Raw genomic sequence first — 25,872 nt, 5'->3', positions numbered from 1 at the left:
CTATGAAATCTCTAGACAGAAATCTGAACCACCAAACCAATACAGAGAACTCCACCTAAAAAAACTAGGGTTTCAAGGGCACATAACTGGTTGTACTTTTCAGCATTTACGCACATTAGTGCCCTGTTTTTTTTTTTAAACTTCAACGCTGAATAAACTCAAACATGGTCGCATTAGTGCATTGTTCGGGCCTCATATCTAAGCGACACCGACCTCTACATAGAAGCATTCCTCAAACTTACATCATTTAAGAAACAAATGACGAATTTGATGTGATCTGGAAATAATGATTTTTTTAAAATTCAGACAGAGAATAATTTTAAAAGAAAATAACACTATGTTGCTGATATACTTGTGTGGAGAGAAGCTTTTCTCGGATGCGTATAAATTAGGAGTGATATATTACATAATGCTCTATGTAATCCCGGAGGCTAAGAATTAAATGCAGGGTTTTGTGTTTTCTAGCTCTCTACACTAAGGAGTGCAATATATCAATCTAATTGATAATAAATTACCCTCTCGGTCTGTGGATCGCTGGCACCGCGCATTAGGAATCAGTCACAACAGCAATATATATCTGAAACGCTTGCACTTATATTAAGTGTCGTGATTGCTGCTCAGTGGGTAATTTACCCCACCTATTACTGTATTAAATTCTGAGAGACTGAAGATCCTTTGTAAGAGCGAGAGATGGTACGGGAGTGGTTTGAAGATGATGATTCGGCTGTTAAGCAAAGGGAATTACTTAGCATTTAAGGCTTACAAATTAAATGAAACTAAGCTAATTATCGCCCGTTTTTCAAGCACCTAAGTGGTTAGCAGCAACACACCGAATGGAAGTCTTGCTCGAGCTTAGTAGCTTACACACACAATTTCTTTTTTGTGAGATGAACTATTGGAGAACGCTTTTTTAAGTAACAGTTACGCTCCTACTGAAGAACATGAATTGGCCCAAAGGACATTAGCCAATGAGGCGAAGAGGTGTCTTTGTTTCTCAAAAGATCATTGGTAGTTTATTTGTCTATCTCTTTACGGACCCTGTTATTACTTGGCTACATGTGTTTTGTATTAAAGAATTTCCTGTCATTTTCGTATTTCTTGCTTGGCTGAGGAGTGCGAGTCCTTAGACAACGTTTTTTTTGTCTTGCCTGAATAATAAGCCTTCTGATATTGATATCTGTTTCCAAAAACTATAGAATAATGAAAAAAGTGCAGATCTTTGCTTGGATAACTTGATTTTACTTATAACGTGGTAAACATATTCAAAAGCAGTTTTCCTATTTATGTGCCTTGGGAATTAGCTTAATTCGAACAACCTATGGAATCATATGTACTGGAGGAAATCGCCAAAGTTTTAGTCTCTTCCTATAGATACTTGATAGATTTGAATATACATGGCCTACATTGACATATGGATTTGAGAGCTAATGACGTGGGGAGAGCAGGCTATGCAAATGTGCAGATAATGTACCTCACTGAGCTGCTGTGTGAGCCATATCAAGAAGGATCACAAACTAGAGAAGTTGTCTTATATCCTACTTTCATAGCTTTCTTTGATCAGATGTACATTATTTCCATAAAATCTAATATATGAACAGGTAGTCATCATGTATTTTATGGTAGATATTAAATGAAACCCAAAAAGCTTGCAACACAATTTTTTAAAAATCTACATAAGGAATAGAGCATTCAGAGCCAGGTGGTGAAAATTCAAGATGAACATGGAGTGGTACATGAATTACAGGAAAAGGTCAACAATGTCTTCTTAAGATTTTATTCTTCTTTATATAGCGAAGATACCACTCGGCTTAACACTGAGAGAGCTGCCGAAGCTTTCCTAGCAGATCTTGAGACTGTCATTATTTCTCCTGAACAGGCTGAACATTTGGCCTCCCCCATTCAATGGGAGGAGGTCGAGACTGCAGTAAAATCGTTGGCTAATGGCTTGGCCTGTGGACCAGATGCAGTGCCACTGGAGTTCTATAAGGTGTTTCTACCTGAAATTGGTCAGTTCTTCTTGGAGGTATTAAGAGCAGCCCAGAGGGGTATGGTACCAGAATCATGGCAAAATACAACCATTGTTTTGTTTAAAAAAAAGGCAAACCTGAGTTATTACCATCATCATTTCGGCCTATTTCTCTAATCAATAGTGATTCCAAAATATACTCAAAAATAATGGGCGGTCGACTTGTACAGGTGATTACCCCTCTGGTCTCAGTATTTCAGCATGGTTTTATACCTGGCCGAGATACTGCCGACCATGTTAGACGCTCCATATCATTACTAGATTGGGCTCAGGTCACTTATTCGCCTCTCTGGTTGATCCTGTTGGACGCCGAGAAGGCGCTCTACAGGATCTCCTGGGGGTTCATGTGGGCTGTGCTGAAGTGGAAGAGATTTCCAAAAGAATTTATACAGGCAATCTGTGCAATGTATATTTCTCCAAGGGCGCAACTCCGTATTTCTGGCCAGCAGACTCGTTCTTTTCCTATTACTAGAGGCACGCGACAGGGGTGTCCTTGCTCTCCCCTGTTGTTTGCTCTTTATATAGACCCCTTCCTTTCTAAGATTATGGCTAATCAGAGTATAAAACCTATAAGAGCTAGCAATATGCCTTACAGTTTATTAGCGTACGCAGATGATATAGTGGTTATAACTTCCGAAGTTTCGTCTGCTTTTAGCGAACTTAAGCAATTGGCAGGACATTTTGGGGCAGTGTCGGGTTACAAGCTCAATGTTTCAAAGAGGCAGGTGGTTCAGACACCTGGTATGGCCATCTCAGATGCCCCAGTGGTTCCTGATGCCATGTATTTAGGGGTGCGTATAACCTCTGCAGTGGATAGCATACCTGATTTAATCATCTTACCGGTTATAGATGAAGCCAACAAAAAACTGGAAAGACTAGATAGCCTACATCTTTCCTTACAAGGACGATGCAGTGTCATTAAAATGCTAATACTACCTAAGTTTTTATATCTGTTTAGGACCATTCCTCTTTTGGTTTCTCAAATAAGCTTGGTAAAGGCAGATAGAGTTTGTTATAGATTTTTTGGGGGTATAGGCGCTCACGCAGAGCAGCTAAATGGATGTGCCTTCCCAGAGATCGAGGGGGCTGGGCGGTCCAAATCTTGTTATGTATTATTGGGCTGCAATACTGCAGGGAATGGGTGTGCTGTTATGCGGGGATAAAGTGAGTATACCAATATGTAACTTTCCCACTATATATGAGATTGGGCTCGGTTCAGCTGCAAAAGGTATTCTACTTGAAGTACTTGAACCTAGCTACTAAAAGAGAACCCGTTTTAAGGTCTTGTTAGCAGCATATACCATCTGGCGAAAGATTAGGAGGAAATTAATTATCCCAAATATGAATTTATATACGCCTTTTAGAGCTACTCGAATATTTCCCAGCATATTTCAGGATTACGTTATGTACAGATGGCAAAACAAAGGTATCTATGGGCTTGGTGATATTGTCGAGGATGGTGTTGTTCTATCATACAGGGAAATAAGGGATAAATTTCAGTTATGTCCACGTGATTTCTTTAAGTATCTACAGATCCAAAGTTTTATCCAAAAATGTTCGAAGATAAATACTTGCATTTTGGAGAAAGTGCCTGTTATTGAGCTGATAAAAAAGAGAAGTAGAATAGGCATTCTGTATCATTATGTTTTATCAACATTTCCGGATGGCTTGACTGTTCAAAATGCCAAGTGGAAAGTGAAATTGGGTATAGCAGGTATTGATTTAATCTCGGTGATAGAACTTGCTAATCAGGTTATAGTATCTGGCTCTCTAAAAACTCAAAGCTATATGGCTATGCTGGACTTATATTATACGCCTGCTAAGATTGCAAAATGGGGGGGCCACAAAAAGTAATACATGTCCACAATGCGGGCTGTTGGCAGCCGGTGCAATACATATGTTCTATTCCTGCTTATCGCTCCGTACCTTTCTAGATGATATTGAGTACTTTATTAATGTTACACTTAAGATCCAATGTACAATATCACCGGCACTTGTGATATTTGGGTTCGATGTAGGTAATATATTAGTTGGTGGTAACACCTTCAACGAATCAGCTCTTATATTTATCGCTATATCACAGGTTCGTCTATGCATTACTTCTCAGTGGCTCTCGCCGGAAGCACCCACATTTGTACAGTGGCGGGCAAGATTGTTAGCCATACATTGTTTAGAATTTTCTGCATTTTCTTGTAAAGGGGGGAGACGGCGGCAATTTGCGACCCAAGTCTGGGCGCCTGTGGCCGAATGGATTGGATGAGCAAATAGTATTGCTTGGACTGTATGTTAGTAATAGTATCCTTTTCATATGTTTCCGATGTGTTTTTCTCAGCCTTAATTGATTGGAATGCTCTTGTGTTATTATCTGTCTAATTTCATGAATTAATGTTTGTTTCATTTTGTATGAATTTTGTATAACCAATTCTGTAGCTTAATTGTAAATTGGAACTGTCTAAATGTTTGGTCTCTATAAAAATAATTTAAAAAAAAAGGAATAGACCAATGGTATTGCAAAAGATTTACCACCATCACGTGCATGCCATTGGATTAAGACGTTAGCTGTTGCACATTTCTCGACTGCTATCTCAACATTCTAGAAGAAAACTTCTCAGCATAAGGCTAAAAAAGTCATCCATGTGCAAGATTTATGATCATGCTGTAAATCAATCAAAAATTCTACCTTCGATATCTAAGAGCAATTAAAATTTTCTAGCCTTTGAAGCAATTGACTTCTAAAAGATGCTTTCACAGAGACATGTTGCCGAATGCTGTTGGAACATACAAACGGAATTATCTTGGTCCATGGGAATTTTTCATAATCACACTGAGTAGGATTAGAATACCATGTCTGGAGCATGTGAATACCATATGACTGTTATTTAAGGGCCATTCCAGATGAATTTAAGTAATATTACATTAGCTTCACTCCTCACTCATCAGACATCCTGTTATAGTTTAGCGGCACACACAACTCTGCCTCCCCAGCCTATCAATTTCCAGATGCACCTGGGACCTGATTCACAGAACTAACTTAAGACAAAATCCTAAACCGACTACCATTTTAGTATTCACAGAAGGCACTTACTTATTTTGGTATTCACAGAAGGCACTTACTCATTTTTGTATTCACAGAAGGCACTTACTCATTGATGAGCAAGTGCCTTTTGTGAATACCAATATGAGTAACTTACTCATTTTGAGTACTCTTACTCATTTTGGCATTCACCGAAGGCACTTACTCAAGTGCCTTCTGTCAACACCAAAATGAGTAACTTATTCATTTTGGTATTCACAGAAGGCACGCAATCATTAATGAGTATGCCTTCTGTGAAGACCAAAACCAGTAAGTGCCTTCTGTGAATACCAAAATGGTAGGAAGTGTAGGATTTTTTCTGAAGTTAGTTCTGTGAATCGGGCCCCTGAATTTTAGGGGTGGCATAGGAAGATCGAAATTCAGGTAAGAGTCCCACATGCAAGTTCAAACATTTATTCATCAAAAGCAAATGCCTACTTAAGTGCCATGGTTTCAAGAGGTTAATGTTCATTCTTACCAGGTGAGTGTCTTCAGACAGATAGATGCATTTCATTTGAAGCTGATATAACCTTTAGGAGAATGAAATCTGTGCCTTTTTTGAGAACTGTCAAGAGCAGCATTGGGGATTTAGTCCAAATGACTTTTGAGCCAATTGTGGAACAGATTTTGGCCCTGTGTGTAAGGTGCATGATTTGCTTGTTTCTAAAAGTAATATATTTTATACCCTTGTCATGAATGATGTAGTTGTAGCCTACACTGCTATTATTCATAGAATGCTTATGTTGTGTCTGTGTACCTGGCAGGTTGACTGATTTATATTAGGTCAGAGTGTTACACCTTACAGGTCAGAGTGGGTTCTAGTGATGTCCAGTTGGACAAGATGGAACCCCCTTTACATGTTTTATTTATTTAATAACAAGTCTTTTTGAAATTAACCATATAAAGTATATCAAAATAAGCACAGCAAAGCAAGTCATCATGAGATGATATTCAAATCAACAACTTAAGTTGAAGCTATTGGCATTCTACAGCTAGAGGTTATCAGTCGTTCAAAGCAATCCTGTAAATCTGTTGGCTTGTTCAATAATCATAAACATTTGAGATGCATCCTTCTGTAAATCTCACTTGAGCAAGAGTATACAATATGGAACAATACCGAATATGGATTACATTTTCCCCTTCCGTTCCATACAAGTAGCACAGAAAATCTTGAAAAAGAATGACCAAACCTACAGTGCATCAGTTTATCCGTAGCGTAGGACACTTAAGAGCATCATGCATGACAAACCCTTTGATGTTTTAAAAAGCCATGCAGCATAATTGATAAATTGTTTTAGTTTTTACTTAGCACCATATGGAGCCATCATGGAAGCATACCACCTAATTTTTGTGATATGAGTGCAGCAGCTGGGCCATATGAGCTGAAGGCCTGGGTTGCAACTCCATCAATGACCCAATATAGGCCACAGAGGAAAATCCAATGGATCTTAGAAAGTATTGGTCACTGATGTAGCTGAGCAAAGAACAATTGGTTGAAGATAGATAATGGAAATATGAAAAGGATAAATGGTCAGTTGTCTAAGATGTGGCCAACGCAGTCTCAGCGGCCAATGATCAGTCGTGTGTGCTAATTTCTGTTAATCTAGGATTGCATACTCATTGTCAGTGCTGATGTTGTCTTACTGTGCCTGTGCATGATGCTTCGACTGTTAGGTTTGGAGTTTTCTACCTGTGAACAACTAAAGTTCTGCATCATCTTCTTTTGCTCAGGACTTGGATTCAGTAGGTCATAGCATTGCTGTAAGTTATTAAATGAATAATGTAGACTCAGAGAGTCCTGTAAGTCTAGTTATCAAATTCCATCTTGTGCAGAACATTGCCCTTAGAGGGCTGTCAAAATGTCTCTCAGTTTGAGAACATAAGCCCATCTTGTCTGGTCTGCAGTCATCAGCCTGACATCACTCTGGGAGCTAAATATGTAATTATTATGTTATATAAATTAATCAATTAAACTAAACTATATAATATATTATATTAGATCTCCTAGCAGATATTGGAAAACAATCTCAGCAGTCCCAAAGGATGCATGTTGCAGGATTTGTACCAATGAGGCAGCCTTTGTTCTAATCTAAAGCTTACTGCATCCACATTTTTAAATGCACTGCTGAAGGTTTGGATCTCTGTTCCTACGTACCTTTGGCACCCTTTAGTTCTGCATATGTCTCCTGCATAACTGTTTAATTTTTCTCGTCGCTGAACATATGATCTACTTTCTGTGACCCTCTGCTGTTTTATTATAATTTAAGTATGTTTGAATGCATGTATTCTACTGTTTTATAATTCAACTGTATCATAACGCCTAACTGGGGGTTGCTACTTTTACCTCAAAATAAATGACACAAATGCTTTATGTATCTAAGAATATAGCACCTTATCTTACCTTGTCATTCTTGTTAAGAGTTCAATACCGTAATAAATGATCTATTTGCCTACCACACAAAAAAGAATCCCTCAGTGATAATTCTACAGTAGTTCAACAGTCTACCTTTGCTTTAAAACTTTAACAACTTCACATTAACCACAAAGCCTATCTATGAAAAGCAAAAGCAGACAAGAATACAAAGAATGTGTTTCACTGTATTGAATGAATTCGAGAATAGACCAGCTAGAATTTTAAAAAGTGATCATTTTTAGAAACCTTTAAAATTGAGTTTTTAAAATGCATATTTCCTTTTGCGTTTATATTTTAACGCCTACAAGCACTCTTTATTTTTTCCACAGAATATGTTTTTCAAATGCCATAAGACATAGATAAGAAAGGGATATATGTATATACATGTGTGAGAGGGTGTAGTGCGTGTCTATTTCTGTCTTTCTTTGATTGTGTTAAACAATTTGCACAGTGCAGGAGCACTGAAGTCAGAGTCTATTAAGGTATCTGAATGAAAGAATGTCAAGTTCATGCGAGCATACCACTCTTTTTCTGCTTGGAAGCAAACCATCAGTCCTACAACACTGCCAAGTCCCAAGGAGGCGCCATTTTAGAGACATTGATGTTTACTCTGGCACCTGCCATCGCTCACAATCTGACATGTTCCCTTTATCCACAGACAATACCGCCTCAGTGCTAACGAGGAGAGCTGGCTATCAGAGACTCGAGCAGTCAGTATTTTACCTGCCAATCATCATTGTGGACAGCGGTTCTCCGTCACTGAGCAGCACCAACACTCTGACCATCCGGGTCTGTGATTGCGATGCAGACGGCATAGCGCAAACCTGCAACGCTGAGGCCTACATCCTACCTGCAGGGCTGAGCACCGGAGCTCTTATCGCGATATTAGCGTGCATTTTAACGCTGCTTGGTAAGTGAATCCAATTACACCTTGCTTCCCACACTGTACGGTATGCGGAAAAGACTGCCTATTTTCTCATTTTCCATTCGACTTATCTGTAATTTTTCGCTGGGTGGAATAATCAACAATTTATTGAGAGAGCCGGCTTCAATTACAAAGTGGGATTAGGTAATTTATTATAAAAAGGAAAGATGTGATATCTGAAATTAGCTCGGCTGCCTACATTGCGGTTCTGAAACTATTGCCTCCAGAAATTAGATCTGCTAAATCCGAGGAAACGTTTCAGGGCTACTTGAAAACAGCGTAGTTGAGAAATAGTATCTTGTTTTTAAGATTGCATACTGTTAAGATTCTGACCATATAATGTGCACTGTAACCTTAATATACCCCCCATTTCCAACCTTATACAAGTAAAGGGTTGTATCTGAACCGAAGGCAGGCATTTGTATTAGAAAGTAATACTTTCTCTGGGCCCGATTCACAGAATGAACTTAAGACTCAATCCTAAATTTACTACTATTTTGGTATTCACAGAATGCACTTACTCATTTTGGCATTCACAGAATGCACTTACTACTTTTGGCATTCACAGAATGAACTTACTACTTTTGGTATTCACAGAAGTTAGGATTTTGTCTTAAGTTTGTCTTAAGACAGACTTAAGACAGACTTAAGACAAACTTAAGACAGACTTAAGACAGACTTAAGACAAAATCCTAACTTCTGTGAATACCAAAAGTAGTAAGTTCATTCTGTGAATACCAAAAGTAGTAAGTGCATTCTGTGAATGCCAAAAGTAGTAAGTGCATTCTGTGAATACCAAAATAGTAGTAAGTTTAGGATTGAGTCTTAAGTTCATTCTGTGAATCGGGCCCTCTGTTCCTCTCCTGGGTGACTGATTCAAAGGGTTTCCTTTTAATTGTTGTTTATATGCATATGATGTAGCAAAACATTCATTCTGCTGCTACAACCCCTCTGATGAGTTGACTGCCAATGTGAATCTGCACTTGTCTCTTGCGTTTCTGAATTCTATGTTTACTGCTCTTCAGGAGTAACATTAACCCCTTGTGTGCTTGAGCGTCCGACGTGATGGTGGGCGAGTGCTGACGATGGCCGGGGGCCGTCCGAATCCCGCCCACTCAATAAAATCCCCGCACAGTGTGAAAATTTGCACGGAGCGGATGGGGTTAAAGCCAAATGCAAACAAATACTTCTTCCTATCCAGTCATGATCTGTTATATCTGGCATCTTTGGCATTATTTCCCTGGTCTTTTTGCTCCTGACCTCCTGTTTTTTGACTGTTTGCTGCCTTTTGTTTTTGCTGGTTTTAGGACTCTGGGCACTTTACCACTGCTGGCCAGTGCTAAAGTGCAAGTGCTTCCTGTGTTAATTGTATTGGTGATTGGTTTATCCATGATTAACATATTTGATTTACTAGTAAGTCCTTAGTAAAGTGCACCAGGTGTGCCCAGGGCCTGTAAATCAAATGCTACTAGTGGGCCTGCTGCACTGATTGTGACACCCACATGAATAACTCGCAAACATGTCTGAGATCTGCCATTGAAGTGTCTGTGAGGGTAGTTTTAAGCTGCCATTTCGACCTGGCAAGTGCACCCACTTGCCAGGTCCAAACCTTCCCTTTCAATACATTTAAGTCATCCCTAAGGTAGGCTCAAGGGATACCCATGGGCAGGGTGCAGTGCATTTAAAAGGTAGAACATGTACTGTTGTGTTTTATATGTCCTGATGGTGAAATACTGTTTTTTTGTTTTTAGGTCTCGTCCTAGGCAAGGCGCATGCGATGCATAGGAAAGAGACCTAAAGCCACCGATTCCCTTTTTGAGGCAAACTTGTACGCGCGCTCCATTGCCTTCAATGGCAACGCGTGCAAAAGGGGCGATTGCCTCCCGGGAGCCAGGTGCGATAATTAATACCATATGGTGCTGCGAGCAGCAGCGCCATATGATATTAATTATTGCCGCTGGCTTCCGCGAGGAAATCGGCAGGGCCTCCTCCCCTGCTGTTGCTGTGGTTAGGGTACGTGTGGTTTTGTTCTGCTCATGCGCCCTGTTGTTGGTGTGGTTAGGGTACGTGTGTTTTTGTTCTGCTCATGTGTTGTGTGTGTATCTGAAGTCCTGTCCTCTACTGTGTGTGTGTGTGTGTGTGTGTGTGACAAGTGCTATTTTTGTGCATCCTCGTTTGTGGACGGCGAATTAGATGTTGCTGTAGGAATGTGTGGTTATTGCTGTGCATAGAGTGAGGAAAGCCGGAGAGAAAGGCCCAGGGTCTTCCTTTTTTGTACCTTGTGATGAGCACGTGCGATGAGGGGGCTCTGGTCTGTGCCCAGATTTCACAGATCTCACCCGCTCTCTCCCTCTCCCAATCGCCTCCTCTTCTAGCTCTTCCTCTGCCAAGGCTGGCTCGAGCAGCTGCTGCTGTGCAGGGGTCTGGGCCATCTGTGGTGGGAGAGACTCCCGGAAGTGGTGACATCAGTCCCATGAACCCCCGCCCTGGCACTGTTCCCGCTACAGCGAGGAAGGATGAGTACAAGTGATGTATGCCCTGCCACCTTTGCACTTTCTCTCTTCTCATGGAGGGAGCTCTGCATGCTCTGCCACCCTGGACGTGCACTGATAACACTAGCGGCTTAGGGCCCCACGATCCTGGCACTGCCCGCGCCACACGGGCGAGGGATGGGGCCTGGCTGCACTGATGCTGCAATGCTCACACAGGGTGGAGGGTGGGTGCTAATTTCACAGGCTCGGCTGCCCTGGCAGTGCTCCTGTCACCGGGAATAGGTAGGGGTGTCGACTGCCCTTTCTTCCATCCCCCATATCCTTAAAGGAGGAGCGATGGGTCCTACTGGCTGTATATGCTAGCTGACACTGTTCCAGCTAAAGAAGGGAGGGCTTTGCTCTAGCTCTAGAGGCTGTCCGACCCTGGCACTGCTCCTTCTAAGGGGTGGAGGGAGAGACGCTAGCAGCTCAGGGCCTCTCTACCCATGGCCTTCTCCTTCTGAGTCTCTCCACCCTGGCACAGCTCCTTCTGGGCCTCTCTATCCTGGCACTGCTACCTCTGAGCCTCTCTACAAAGGCACTGCTCCCTCTGGGCCTCCCCAACCTGGCACTGCTCCTTCTAGGCTTCTCTACTCTGGCACTGCTCCCTCTGGGCCTCCCCACCCTGGCACTGCTCCTTCTGGGCCTCTCTACTCTGGCACTGCTCCCTCTGGGCCTCCCCACCCTGGCACTGCTCCTTCTGGGCCTCTCTACTCTGGCACTGCTCCCTCTGGGCCTCTCTACCCTGGCACTGCTCCTTCTGGGTCTCTCTACACTGGCACAGCTCCCTCTGAGCCTCTCTACCCAGGCCCTGCTCCTGGGCCTCTCTACCCTGGCACTGCTCCCTGTGAGCCTCTCTAATCTGGCACTGCTCCCTTCGGGCCTCTCTACCCTGGCACTGCTCCCTCTGGGCTTCTCTACCCTGGCACTGCTCCCTCTGGGCTTCTCTACCCTGGCACTGCTCCCTCTGGGCCTCTCTACCCTGGCACTGCTCCTTCTGGGCCTCTCTGCCCCGGACTGCTCCATCTGGGCCTCTCTACCCTGGCACTGCTCCTGGGCCTCTCTACCATGGCACTGCTCCCTGTGAGCCTCTCTAATCTGGCACTGCTCCCTCTGGGCCTCTCTACCCTGGCACTGCTCCCTCTGGGCCTCTCTACCCCGGCACTGCTCCCTCTGGGCCTCTCTACCCTGGCACTGCTCCTTCTGGATCTCTCTACCCTGCACTGCTCCCTCTGGACCTCCCCACCCTGGCGCTGCTCTTGCTACACGAGGCAGGGGTAGGGCCGGCTCTGCTGCCATCACCACACTCCTGCCTCATGGAGGGGAGGTGGATGGGCGTAGGGTGCACACGCTCCCCTGATTCCCTGGCAGTGTTCGTACCACAGTGAGTAGCTAGAAGTGTTAGCTACGCAACTCACCCCTCATGTCCGTTAAGAGGAGGAGTGATGGTGGTCGCTGCACAGGCCGTGCCGCCCTGGCACTGGTCCTATTAAAGGGAAAGAGGGGTCGCTATCAGCACAGGCCCCCCAAACACTGGCACTGCCCCCGCTACCTGGAGAAGGGCAAAGTAATGGGTGGTGCTGAGGGACACACAGACTCTGCCTACCTAGATCGCAAGGATGCTCCTAGTAAGTGTTCTATTAATTCGTTCATACCTGTCACTGCTCCAGCCACAGGGAGGTGAGAGGAGGGTGGGTGCAGGCTGGGCAGACTGCCGCCCTGGCACTGCTCGGGCTACACGGAGGAGGGGTGGGGACTAGTGCCACTCCTACACTACCTCTGCTACAGAGAGCAGGGATGCCTGCTCAGTATCTGTTATTCTGGCGCTAAGCTTTCCTACTACAGGAAAGAGGGGGAGTGGTCACTGTACAGGCTGTGCCACCCTGGCATTGCTCCTGCTATAGGGATGGGGCTGGGCAGGTTCTGCAACAAGGAGAAGGGATGAGTGCTAATTGCAAAGGCCCCTTGGCCCTGGCACTGCTCCTGCTACGCAAAAGAGGGCGAGGATTGGTTACTGGCACACCAGGCACTGCAAGGCTGCCACTTTTTTTCTTCAGATTGAAAGGAAGATTTTTTCAGTATGACTCCAGTATCAAGGATGATGGACGTGTGCTCGCTGCCCTCGCTTTGCAACCCTAGCACTTCTCCTACTACAGGGAGGCCTGCTAGCTGCACAGGAGTTTTCCACTGTGGCACCGCTGGTATGGGAAGGAGGCGGGGTGGTATACAGCAGAGGCTTGCTCGCTTCCTGGCACTGTTGCCATCTCATGAAGTTGGCTTGGGAGCAGTCTTCATGTGACTTTTCTGCCCTGGCACTGCTCCTGGCTCGTGGAGTGGTAATGGATTGTGAAAGCATATGTCCCGCTACCCTCACACTATCCTTGCCACATTGAAGAGGGGAAAGAGGGCTGCCAGCTGCACTACTGCTAGGGGACTGGTGGTAGCTGTACTGGGTTTACCACAAGGAGGAGGGAGTGGGTGCTGGTTCAGCTCCAGTCCTAACCCCGGCCTCAAATTGCTTCTGCTACAGGAAGAAGAGAAGGACTCTAGTTTTGCTATTGCAAGGGCTATCTCTCCCATAGGGTAACATGAGGATTGCCTTGAAATATCTCCTAAGTATAATTTCCCATTAGGAGCAGATGGAGATTTGAAGTTTGGGGTCTCTAAACTCACAATTTAAAAATTCATTTTTGGGTGAAGTTGGTTTTTAAATTTCGTGTTTGAAAATGCCACTTTTAGGAAGTGGACATTTTCTTGCTTAATCATTTTGTGCCTTTGGCTGTCGGAAGAATCCACATCTGGTTTGGCTGACAGGTGGACTCTTGTGTATACACTCTAGCCAATCATGCAAAGGGAGCTGTGATGCCACGGGCATATCTTGATGGGCCTTCCTGAGCTAGAGTGTTGGGAGGAGTTGTCACTGACACCTGACTAGGGCTGTGCCTTTTCTCACAAAAAGCTGTCTCCACTCCCCTGTAGTCTGTCTGGAGCCAGGTCAGGTAAAGGCGAGATCTTGTGCACTACAAAGACATTCCTTTGAAGTTTACCTACTTCAAAGGCAAAATGGGATATCTGTTTTGGACCTCTGACACCCCAAAATCAGAAAACTGCTGGACTGAGGACATTCAACCAGGAAGAAAGCTGGATGCTGTTGGAGGGACTCCCACTCTGCCTCTTGCTTTGTTGTGCTGGCAGGCTACTTGCTGCTTCTACCCTGGAAGTTAAAAGACTGGACTTTGCTTTCTATATCCTGGTTCCAGGGTTCTCAAAGGGCTTGTTCATGCTTGCCTCCTGTTAAGAAGTCTAAGGGCCATGAAAGACTTCACCTACCAGTGGCTGGGCTTTTCTGCTGAGAGCCCTGACTTGCCAAATGGTGCCAAATCAAGTCTGTGCCCATTGAATTGTAACCTGGTGAGGAAATCCACTCTCAGCTCGCATTTCCCTGACTCAGGTAAAAGAATCGACACAGCGCCTGCTTTGCACAAGAAAAATGACTGCAGAGAGAGTCCCAAACACGACGTTCGTGGTACCCGCTCTGACTCTAATACAGCCCCTGCTTCGCTGCTGAAGAATCCATGCATCACCTGCTTCATGACTGTGAAATCAACACAGGCCCTGCATTGCTGATGTCGCTTCAACGCAGCACATCTGGATTTTCGACACGTCATCCCATCTCTTCATCGACGTCAGCCTGTAGTAAGGAACCAAGGCTGCGTGTCTGTACATCGATGCATCACCTTCCCTTTAAGCACCAAACTGACGCTTCAGCTCCCTGACAGTAAGGAACCGAACCATCACCTCCCTTGCTTAACAGTAAGGAATCAACGCATCATCTCCCCTGGCAGCAAGGAACCAATGCATCACCTCACCTGGCCGTAAGAAACCGATGCATCACCTCCACCGGGAGTAAGGAACCGACATATCACTTTGCTTTTCCGGCGCTTTACCTCCCCTGCACCTGTTTTGTCTTTGAATTTTGATGCATCCAAGGAAATTTGTGCTAAAAAACACATCCAATGATTCCTATGGACTGAACTTATTTAATCTTTGAAAAGTGATATTTTGACGTGTGTATGCTCGATTTTTGTTGTTTTGGTTTTGTTTAATTCAGATAAATATTGGCTACTTTTCGAAACATGGGTGGGCTCATTTTGTAGATTTTTCACTGTATTACTGTTTGTGAATATAAAAATACTTTGCACAGTGCCTTTGAGATAAGCTTGACTGCTCATGCCAAGCTACCAAGGGGGGGAAGCAGCAGTTATTGCTGTGAAGTGGCCACAAGGCAACATGTGGTAGCCAGCATTGAAACAAATAACTGCATATTCATTTACATATGTACCATTATTGAGGTTGGAATTTCTTAATCAGAAAAGGAAAATGTTTTATTTTCTGCCTGTGAAATGTGAAACTTTTAAGAAATAATAATGCAAAAATATGGAGATAAAATAAGGAGATCAATTTAGTATTACATTCCAAATAGACAGCAGAATATAAACATTGAAAAGACATGGATCTGTGCTTTGACCACAAGCTATAGTTCAGTCAGCAGGCCACTTCAGTTGTGATGAACACCAAGCTTTATTTGAGGATACTGAGAAGAGTTATCCTCCTATTTTAATTGTACAATAAGCAAGAAATGACTAAAATGTCAATCTATCACGACTCGACTACTGTAACATAGCCTACACCAGCACACAATTAAAAAAAATTCAGAAACCTTAGAGTAATCAGAATCAAATGTGGATATTCTGTTTAAATTTGGGGAGAAGTAACCTTTCCATCCCTGCTCAAATGTACTGGCTCCCAGTCAAGCAAAGAATAGTACTCAAAGTAATGTGCATCACTTTCAAATCCCTCTGAGAAGTTTAGCATTTGGCAGACTGTTTAATAATATAGTGGAGTGCCATAAACACCAAACAGATGGTTCACCCTCTCTATTTAGTCAGTTAATTGTCATGTTTCCATGGCCTCAGTGACTTCAGACTGTCAGTTTAAGTACCTTAAATCATCTGTCCTATTTAGACTGGAGGTTCTGACATACTATTTTTTAATGTGCTGGCTCACCAGGAAGAGAATCAATTACAAGCATTGGAAATGCAATAGGTCTCGCATTTGCTTGATTTCGAGCTTTTGGCTTTGTAAATGGCAATGTCTTTTACCCATGTGCTATGGATGTATTAGGTGGTGTGTAGTGGAATTATGCGGATTGGATTGGAATTGTTAGTTGTGGCGGAGCATGAAGCATAAGGAAGGAGACTAAGTAGGTGAAGAGCAGCATGAGGCTAAAGGAAGGAGAGTAAGAAGAGCAGCGTGAGGCACAAGGAAGGAGAGTGAGAACAGCAGCGTGAGGCACAAGGAAAAATAGTGAGGAGGAGAAGAGTAGAGTGAGGCACAAGGAAGGAGAATGAGAAGAGCAGCATGAGACACAAGGAAGGAGAATGAGAAAAGCAGTGTGAGGCAGAAGGAAGGAGAGTGAGGAGGAGAAGAGCAGCTTGAGGCAAAGGAAGGAGGGTGAGGAGGAGCAGATCAGAGTGAGGCACAAGGAAGGAGAAGGAGGAGTAAAAGAGCAGCATGAGTCACAAGAAAGAGAATGGGAAGAGCAGCATAAGGCAGAAGGAAGGAGAATGAGAAGAGCAGCGTGAGGCACAAGGAAGGAGAATGAGAACAGCAGTGTGCGGCACAAGGAAGGAGAATGAGAAGAGCAGGGTGAGGCACAAGGAATGAGAATGAGATGAGCAGGGTGAAGCAAATGGCAGGACAAAAAGAAGAGAAGCGTGAGGCCCAAGGAAGGAGAGTGAGGAGGAGAGCAGTGTGAGGCACAAGGAAGGAGAGTGAGGAGGAGAAGAGCAGCTTGAGGCAAAGGAAGGAGGGTGAGGAGGAGAAGAGAGGCTTGAGGCAAAGGAAGGAGGGTGAGGAAGGGAAGATCAGAGTGAGGCACAAGAAAGGAGAAGGAGGAGTAAAAGAGCAGCATGAGTCACAAGAAAGAGAAAGGGAAGAGCAGCATAAGGCAGAAGGACGGGCAGAAGGAAGGAGAATGAGAAGAGCAGCGTGAGGCACAAGGAAGGAGAATGAGAACAGCAGTGTGCGGCACAAGGAAGGAGAATGAGAAGAGCAGCGTGAGTACAAGGAATGAGAACGAGAAGAGCAGCGTGAGGCAAATGGCAGGAGAATAAGAAGAGCAGCGTGAGGCCCAAGGAAGGAGAGTGAGGAGGAGAGCAGTGTGAGGCACAAGGAATAAGAGCGAGGAAAAATGCAACCTGAGGCAAAATGAAGGAGAATGATGAGAGTAGCGTGAGGCAGAAGGAAGGAGAATGAGAAGAGCAGTGTGAGGCAGAAGGAAGGAGAATGAGAAGAGCAGCGTGAGGCACAAGGAAGGAGAGTGAGGAGGAGAAGAGCAGCGTGAGGCACAAGGAAAGAGAATGAGAACAGCAGTGTGCAGCACCAGGAAGGAGAATGAGAAGAGCAGGTTGAGGCACAAGGAAGGAGGATGAGAAGAGTGGCCTGAGGCACAATGGAGGAGAATGAGAAGAGCAGTGTGAGGCACAAGGAAGGAGAATGAGAAGACCAGCATAAGGCACAAGGCAGGAGAATGAGAAGAGCAGCATGAGGCACAAGGCAGGAGAATGAGAAGACCAGCATAAGGCACAAGGCAGGAGAATGAGAAGAGCAGCATGAGGCCCAAGGAGGGAGAGTGAGGAGGAGAGCAGCGTGAGGCACAAGGAAGGAGTGAGTAGAAGAGTAGTGTGAGGCACAAGGAAGGAGAGCGAGGAGAAGAGCAGTGTGAGGCACAAGGACAGAAAGTGAGGAGGAGAAGAGCAGCGTGAGGCAGAAGGAAGGAGAGTGAGGAGGAGAAGAGCAGTGTGAGGCACAAAGAAGGAGAGCTGTGTGCGGCACAAGGACATAGAGTGATGAAAAGAGCAGTATGAGACACAAGAAAAGAGAGCGAGGAGGTGAGTAGCAGCATGAGGGACAAGCTAGGAGAGAGGAGGAGAAGAGCCTCAAGATGCACAAGGAAGGAGAGTGAGAAGGAGAATAGCAGCGTGAGGCTTAAGGAAGAAGAGTGAGAAGGAGAAAAGCAGCATGAGAGACAAGGAAGGAGAGTGAGGAGGAGAAGAGCAGCGTGAGGCACAAGGAAGGAGAGTGAGGAGGAGAAGAGCAGCCTGAGGCACAAGGAAGGAGAGTGAAAAGAAGAGCAGCGTGAGGCACAAGGACGGAGAGTGAGAATGAGAAGATGTACGTGAGGCAAAAGGAAGGAGCGTGAGGAGGGAAAGAGCAGCACGAGGCACAAGGAAGGAGAGTGAGGAGGAGAAGAGCAGCATGAGGCACATGGAAGGAGTGAGGAGAAGAGCAGAGTGAGGCACAAGGAAGAAGAGTGAAGATATGAGCTGCGTGATGGCATAAGGAAGGAGAGCGAGGAGGACAGGAGCAGCATGAGATACTTATAAGGACAGCGAGGAGAATAGCAGCTTGATGCACAAGGAAGTAGTGTCAGGAGGAGAAGAGCAGTGTGAGGCACAAGAAAGAGTGAGAAGGAGAAGAGTAGCATGAGGCATATGGAAGGATTGAAGAGAAGAGCAGAGTGAGGCACAAGGAAGGAGAGTGAGGAGGAGAAGAACAGCATGTGAAACAAGGAAGGGGAGTGAGGAGGAGAAGAGCAGCGTGAGGCACAATGAAGGAGAGTGAAGAGGAGAAGAGCAGCGTGAGGCACAAGGACAGAGAGTGAGGAGAAGAGCAGCGTGAGGCACAAGGAAGGAGAGTGAGAAGGAGAAGAGCTGCGTGAGGCACGAGAAAGAAGAGAGAAGATGAGAAGAGCAGCATGATGAACAAGGAAGGAGAGTGAGGAGGAGAAGAGCAGCGTGGGGCACAAGGAAGGAGAGTGAGGAGGAGAAGAGCAGCGTGAGGCACATGGAAGGAGTGAGGAGAAGAACAGAGTGAGGCACAAGGATGAAGAGTGAAGATATGAGCTGCGGTATGGCATGAGGAAGGAGAGCGAGGAGGACAGGAGCAGCATGAGATACTTGTAAGGACAGCGGGGAGCAGCAGGAGGTAGAAGGAAGGGGAGTAATGAGAGATGCAGCATTAGCTGCTTAACCTCGGCGCAAATTCCGCCATGGTGCGGCGGTTTTGATGAGTGGGCCAGGCCGCATCAGCCAACGAACATGCGCAGCACTACCGAGGTAGTGCTCATGATGGCTGATGGCCGACCCATGCAGCAAAGGGGTTATACACAAGGAGCAGGGTAGGGAGAGCCCAGTATATGGCCAAGAAGGCACGTAAACAGCCAAAGATGAACAGACCATATACTTGAGAAGGGGATAGAAGGAGAAACCATTCAATGCAGGGTGTGGGTGGTGGTGGTAATTGTTCCACATAAGAACGAGAAAGGCGCAATATTATGCAGCAGCTCACTGGACCAGTGAACAGGGGAAGAGGGCAATGGCACTCAATAAAATAGCTTATTGGTGCTTCAAATGAGATACTAACTGAGGGAAGGGATTATCGAAGAGTGAGCAGGAGTTTGGAAAGTAGGAGGTGGCAAGTAAGAAAAACAAAACTGTAGTAGAGCAGCCAGGACAACGGAAAAGGAACTGTTTGACTGTGTTCTGCACAAATAACAAAAAAGTGAAATGTGCAGGGAAGACAGAATGACATCCATTTTAAAAGAAACATGGCTCTCAGGCTTAAATTGATGCCTAGGAAACAAGTTAGTAATCAGTTGTGCATGTCATAGAAAAATTGTTTAAATAAACAATAGCCCAATATCAATGTATATAGTGTAATCTAGTGTACATTGTACACGTTGCTCATGATGTCCAAAAATATGAGTGCAAAAAAGTCTTCAACAAAATAGATCAATGATTGTATCCAGTCTCGTGCTTGCGGTAATAGTTATGGCTCAGTGTTAAGGGTGTAAAGTTTGTGATCTGAAATGCTGCCAACTGGAGTGACAGTTTCCAGTGATCGCGCGGGTGGATACCTCTACATACACAGGCATTTTTTTACTTTACTTGTTCTCTGTTTTCTTCCAACAGCACATTTAACATGTACTCTGCAGGTTAAAGGTTTCTTCCCAGTGAACATATCAATGTGGGAGCATATGGAAAAGCAGCACTGGGTTAATAACACAGCAAAAAATAAATGTTACCTGCAGCTCAAATCTCCAAGAACGCGGAAATGTGCAAATGCTGATTGGGCTAAAGCTACAGCTGGAAAGATTTGCGGCCCCTTTCCGTTTACAAGTTTGAAACCTACATAGTATGCTAATTCCGTGAGCATGCGGAAAAGGGGCACTGTAGAGACTTTTACAAGCAATCCAACCCTAGGGAGCGCTCTCCTACAGACCCCTTTGTTTGATGGGAGAAGCTGCTTTGGATACATCAGTTTCCTACACTGCTATGTTTGTAAGCAATAAGTCTATTTAGTGAGATTTTGCTGCTATTCTTTTGATTTCACAGTTATTTAGATATTTATTTTAGCCTTTCACCAATGTTACTTGTAGGATAATACCTCAGATGTGGCGATATTTGTGAAAGCTACTGTCCATGGCCTGAAAGTGCCCACGTAGCTCAGTTAGTGGACCTGCAGCAGAGACGCGTAACAGGAAGGAACAGGAAGGCTAAAGGTGCAAGTAAAGTAATTTTTTTAGTGCAAAGGATGCGTGAATGTGTGCGAACATTTCTGTTCTAAACAAAATAATACTAAGCTGGTAATCGTAGGATTTTGCACAACACAATAAATGTAGTATCCCCTGCTCCTAGGTCTCCTCACCTTGGATCCTTTCTCTCTGCCCAAAAAATACTAATACTCGCTTGTCGTGCACCTGGAGCAGAAACTCCAGAAAGAAACAATGGGGCAGATTTATGAGGCCCTTGCGCCTCTTTGCGCCGGGATTGCGTCACTTTATTTGACGCAACGGTGGCGCAAACAATGCGCCCTATGTACAACGTGGCGCATCTAGGAGATGCGTCACGTTGTAAAGCCCTGCGCCATAAGGAGGCGTTCCTGCGCAGGGGAGGGCGTTCCTGCGCAGAAATGCCTCCTAAAAGTGGCTGAGTGAAATCTATAAGATTTCGCTCAGTCACTTTCAGCCCAATGCTGCGTCAAAACCCTGCGCCTGCTTGAAGCAGGCGTAGGTCTTGACGCAGCATTGTGAAGATGGGGCACCCCCGAGCCTTGCTGGAGCTGCGTTGCGCTTGCGACGCAACTCCAGCAATGCGCCACCTTTACGGCACAGGTGCGTCACACATCTGTGCCGTTTTTGCCCCATGGTGCACCATGGGTGGCGTAGCTGTGGCGCACTGTGGCACACATTAACTGGCGCATCCCTGGGGATGCGCCAGTTAACATAAATCTGCCCCAATGTGTTTTCGATTTTGGCACAGGGATCCTTATTGACTAGGTCGACACTGAAAACCACTTTAGGAAAGACAATAAAAGCTTCCACCAACACTGAGAAGCCATCCAGTAAAGGAGAGTCAATGGCAGTAGTTCCGGGAAATGGTGGCTTCAGACCATAGAGTTGATGACTAGAACACTAACTACTGCACAAAGATGCATCGCGTTTACGATACATTGCTTTTGCACATACTGATCTCCGACCCAAACCAATTGATCTGCTCTGGAGTTGATGATGCCTGCAGAGTGTTGAGGTCTGTAGAAGTGCCCCCCACACTCCAAAGAATACACCGTAGTCAAAGATTTGCTAAATTATCTCTTTATTCCTCGCCGGGGAAATGCTCTCGCTGAGTCGGGTCCGGCCGCTAACTAAGATGGCCACCCTTCCGGTTCCGGTCTCTGCCTCTCCGGCAACCACTAGACCATCACCACATATCTCCCCCCTTTAGCACCCTCAACAATTTGTAATACTAATGTAGGAACAGTCTTATTTGATGCTCATGGTAAAGTCATCGAACTTCTTGGGAACTCTTACAACTCTGCCTGCTCTCGTTCTCACCGTCCCCTTCTCATTCAATCCATCATCGCTTACACGGTGGGAAGACTCCTGCCAACTCCTCTCATGGTTACTTCCTTGCTCAAGTTCACGATAACTCCTGTCCAGCTCCCTCCTACTTTCCTTTCGGACGCCTCTTCTCCTGTTCCTTTGTCTTCACCTTCCCTGGTGTTACCGTGCTTACTCTCAGTTCTCGACTCTTCCTCCCTTCCTTCACTTCCTTGCTCTTCCACGCCTTCTTCGGGGTACAGTCCTCCTTCCGTTGCCGTCTCCCATTTTAGAATCTTGTTACATTTCGCCATCCGGTCTTGTAACCACACTTTGCCGTCGCTTAACAGTGCTGATTGGGCATATGGTTCAATGACCTTGAGGGGTGGCATGAACTTGCTTTCCCTCTTCCTTTTCATCGTCGCTACTTTCACCCTCACCCAGTCTCCCTTCTCCAAGGTCACTCCTTGCACACTGCGCCGTTTGTTGTAATGTTCTGCGTACCCAGCCTGCGCTTTCTTCATGTTCCTTCTCACCACTGCTGGGGACCATTTGCATTGTACTACCCTGTGCCTCCATGCTAGATTGCCCTTGGTGAAAGGTTCTCTTCCTTTCAACACTTTGAAAGGACTGTATCCTGTGCTCCCCAGGGTGATGCGGTATGCCCACAAAATTTTGGGCAGTTCCTTCTCCAAATCTTGACCCACGCTGATAGCTGCCTGGATGGTCCCCATGATCACTCTGTTGAACCGTTCGGCCAATCCATTCCCGGCCAGGTGGTAGATGGGGGTATGCTTTACCTCTATCCCGTTCCGGGCCATAAACGCCTCCCATTTGGCAGACACGAACTGCGGTCCATTATCGCAGGTTATCACCTTGGGGATCCCTTCTTTTACGAATATCGCATTCAGGAAGGATAGCACTGCCTCCGTGTCTACTGTCTCTTTTACTTCCACTTCCAGCCACTTTGAGTACCTGTCTACCATCACAATGGCGTACTTCTGCACACCTTCGATGTTGAAGATGGGACCTATGATGTCAATGAATACCATTTCCCAAGGACTGCCGGGCGTTAGAAATGTCCCCAAGGGTGGCCTTATCAAGGTTTGGGATTTGTCCGGTCGGGAACACGATTCGCACATCCTCACATACTTCTCAACTTGGGCGTCTATCGCAGGCCACCAGTATGCCTGCTTCGCCAATGCCTTAGTTTTCGTAAATCCTTGATGTCCTTCGTGCAGAATCGCCAACAGGTGTTCCACCAACTTCTGGGGAGGAATTACTTTGTCCCCCTCAACAAGAACGTGGGATTCTCCCCGATCGATAATTCTTCTCTAACTTCCCAGTACTTCCTCATCCTGCTGTCCAGGTGTCTTTTGTCCGGCCACCCATGTGTCACATACCCTTTGATTGCCTCCAGGATCTCATTTTGGCTGTATGCCTCAGCCCATTCCTGCTCGCTAATGACTTGTTCCAGGTCTTGCATTGTCGCCACCATATACCCTTCCCATCCGGGGGGTTCCTGTTCGTCCACTCCTTCCTTGGCGGCCGCTCTGCTTAAGAAGTCTGCGACCCTGTTCCTGGGGCCCGGTATGTACTCCACCTCGTACACGTATTCCAACAGTCTTAGCGTCATCTTCGCTATTCGAGGTGTTGCGTGTGCGTGTCCATTGGAGGTGAGCACCTTTATCAGGGGTTTGTGATCGGTGTGTACCAGGAACTTAGCTCCCCATAGGAATTGCCTGAAACGTTCCATTGCCCATACCACGGCCAACATCTCTTTTTCAATTACACTGAACTTTTCCTCATTGGGCGCTAAGGATCAAGATGCAAAACAAACCGTGGAGACTTCTCCTGCACTTGATTTCTGCATCAGCACTGCACCCAGCCCTCTGTCGCTGGTGTCCGTGGTTAGTATTGATGCTGCTGACGGGTCAAACCCCTTCAGCGGTATCGCCTCGCTCATTTCCTTTTTCAAAGCCTCAAACTCCTTTTGTTCCTCCTTATCCCATTTGAACCTGTTTTTTCTCTTTCAGCAGTTGTAAAAGGTGGTGAGCTTTTGTTGCAAAGTGTGAGATGAACTTGCTGTAAAATTCTGCCATTCCTAGGAATGACCTGACATCTTCCTTTCTTGAGGGGGCTGGTGCGTCTCTTATCGCCTCCATATTGGCTCTTTTTGGCTCATTACCTTCTCACTGATTTCATGTCCTAGCTAGGTCACTGATTGCACTCCAAACTTGCATTTTCCCCACTCGACTGTGAGTCCGTTGTTCTTTAGTATTTCCAGTACTGCGTGTAACTTGTCGTTGTGCTCTGGTTTTGACTTCCCCATTATGAGTATATCGTCCTGGAAGTACTGTACGCCTTCCACCTTTTGGAACATCTTGTGCATCAGTTTTTTGAAGACTGCGGCCGCTGACGCCAGTCCAAACGGCATCCTCACAAATTTGTAGCACCCGAACGGTGTGATGAAAGATGTGAGGTGGCAGCATGTGGGGTGCAATGCGACCTGATGGTATGCCAAGGATAGGTCCACCGTGGAAAACCACTTTATTCCTTTGGTTTTCGTGAGCATCTCGTTAATGCATGGTAGTGGGAACTTGTCAACCAGTATCTTCTTATTGAGCTCTCTGAGGTCCACACACAACCTCACCTTCCCATTGGGTTTTTGTGCCACCACTAGGGGTGATAGCCATTCCGCACTTTCAATGGCCTTTATTATGCCACTCTTCTCCTTTCTTTCTAATTCTTCTTGTTCCGCTTCAGGGCATCCGAACGGAATGTTTCTGGCCTTGTGGCTCACGGGGCTGGCTCCTTCCTTCAAGTGTATCATGTGCGTGAATTTTGTTAATTTTCCACTAAATACCTCCGGGTACTCTCTTTTCCACGCTTCTCCCTCGTAGCCTTGTTCCATATCCGTCAGCATTACCTTCTCCACTCCTCCAGGATTGAGTTTTATGCCTAAGAAACCTTGATCTTTCCATCCGAGCACCGAAGGCCGCTTTTCCTGCACATACAGCTCGCATTCGGCTTGACGTCCTCTGAACTCAAACAATAAAGGACAATAACCCACTATGGGTAATGGGTATCCTTTGTCCCGTGTAGGTGAAAGGCCTCACATCCATGGGATATAGTCACTTCTTTATTACCTCCTGGAATTCTTCTTCCCATACCTTTCTTTGCATGATCGTGATGGGAGATCCAGAGTCTGCCACTATGTCAATCATCACTCCTCCTGTGTTCATTTTTAACAACGGTTTGCTGGAACCTTTGCAGTCCACATCCAACACTTGGTCCTCTATATAGAGAACTTCTTGACTGTACTCTTCTCCTCCCTGCGCCTCCTCTTCATCTGCGCTACCCTGGTCGATATACTTGACCGCTGCTCCTCTGGGCTTTCGTCTGCAGACTTTTTCGTAATGGCCAAATATTCCGCAGTACACACATTTAGCTTTGAATGCTGGACACACTTTGTCATTTCCTGCGTGTGAGAAGCTTCCGCACCGGTAGCAACTTGCTTTCTTCTCCCAACTCGTCTTCTGCGTCGCTCCAGCACTTTACTGTTTTTATTTCGAGTATTGGCTTCTGGGTGGTCCCGTTTGTTTGGGTTTGTCTCCTTTATTATTCACCATCACTCTACATACTGTCTGTTTGCTACTCGTGTCCTTCCTGGCTGCCTCCGCACATCTTTTGGACAATTCAACCTTCTTCACCAAGGCCCATACCTCCTTGAGAAGCGCATCTCTGTTAACCCACACTTTCTCTTGTTCTGCAGTGTTAGATGTTTGCATGATGATTTGATCTCTCACCAGTTCGTCGTGTAGTGCTCCGAACTTTCATATTAAGGCCAATTTCTGTAGCGCTGCTACATATTCGTCGATAGTCTCGCCACTCTCTTGATTCCTTTGGAAGAAGTTGCATCGGTCTATGGCCACACACACGACTGGCCGATAATCAGCATC

At 45.5% G+C, this 25,872-nt stretch overlaps 1 protein-coding gene across 6 annotated transcripts in view; it reads left to right on the top strand.

Moving 5' to 3' along the window:
- Window positions 1–25,872, top strand: part of LOC147723944 (cadherin-7) — a 329,109-nt gene that overhangs the window by 284,317 nt on the left and 18,920 nt on the right. For all 6 annotated transcript variants that reach the window (XM_086965552.1, XM_086965556.1, XM_086965557.1 and 3 more), the window contains exon 11: window positions 8,171–8,422. In XM_086965552.1, the coding sequence (XP_086821678.1) occupies window positions 8,171–8,422 (252 nt within the window). The remainder of the gene's footprint in view (window positions 1–8,170; window positions 8,423–25,872) is intronic.

Source organism: Lissotriton vulgaris, chromosome 4_1 (genome assembly GCF_964263255.1).
Source record: "Lissotriton vulgaris chromosome 4_1, aLisVul1.2, whole genome shotgun sequence".
In the NCBI taxonomy this organism is placed as follows: Eukaryota; Metazoa; Chordata; class Amphibia; order Caudata; family Salamandridae; genus Lissotriton; species Lissotriton vulgaris.
This window is presented reverse-complemented; position numbering and strand designations above follow the sequence as displayed.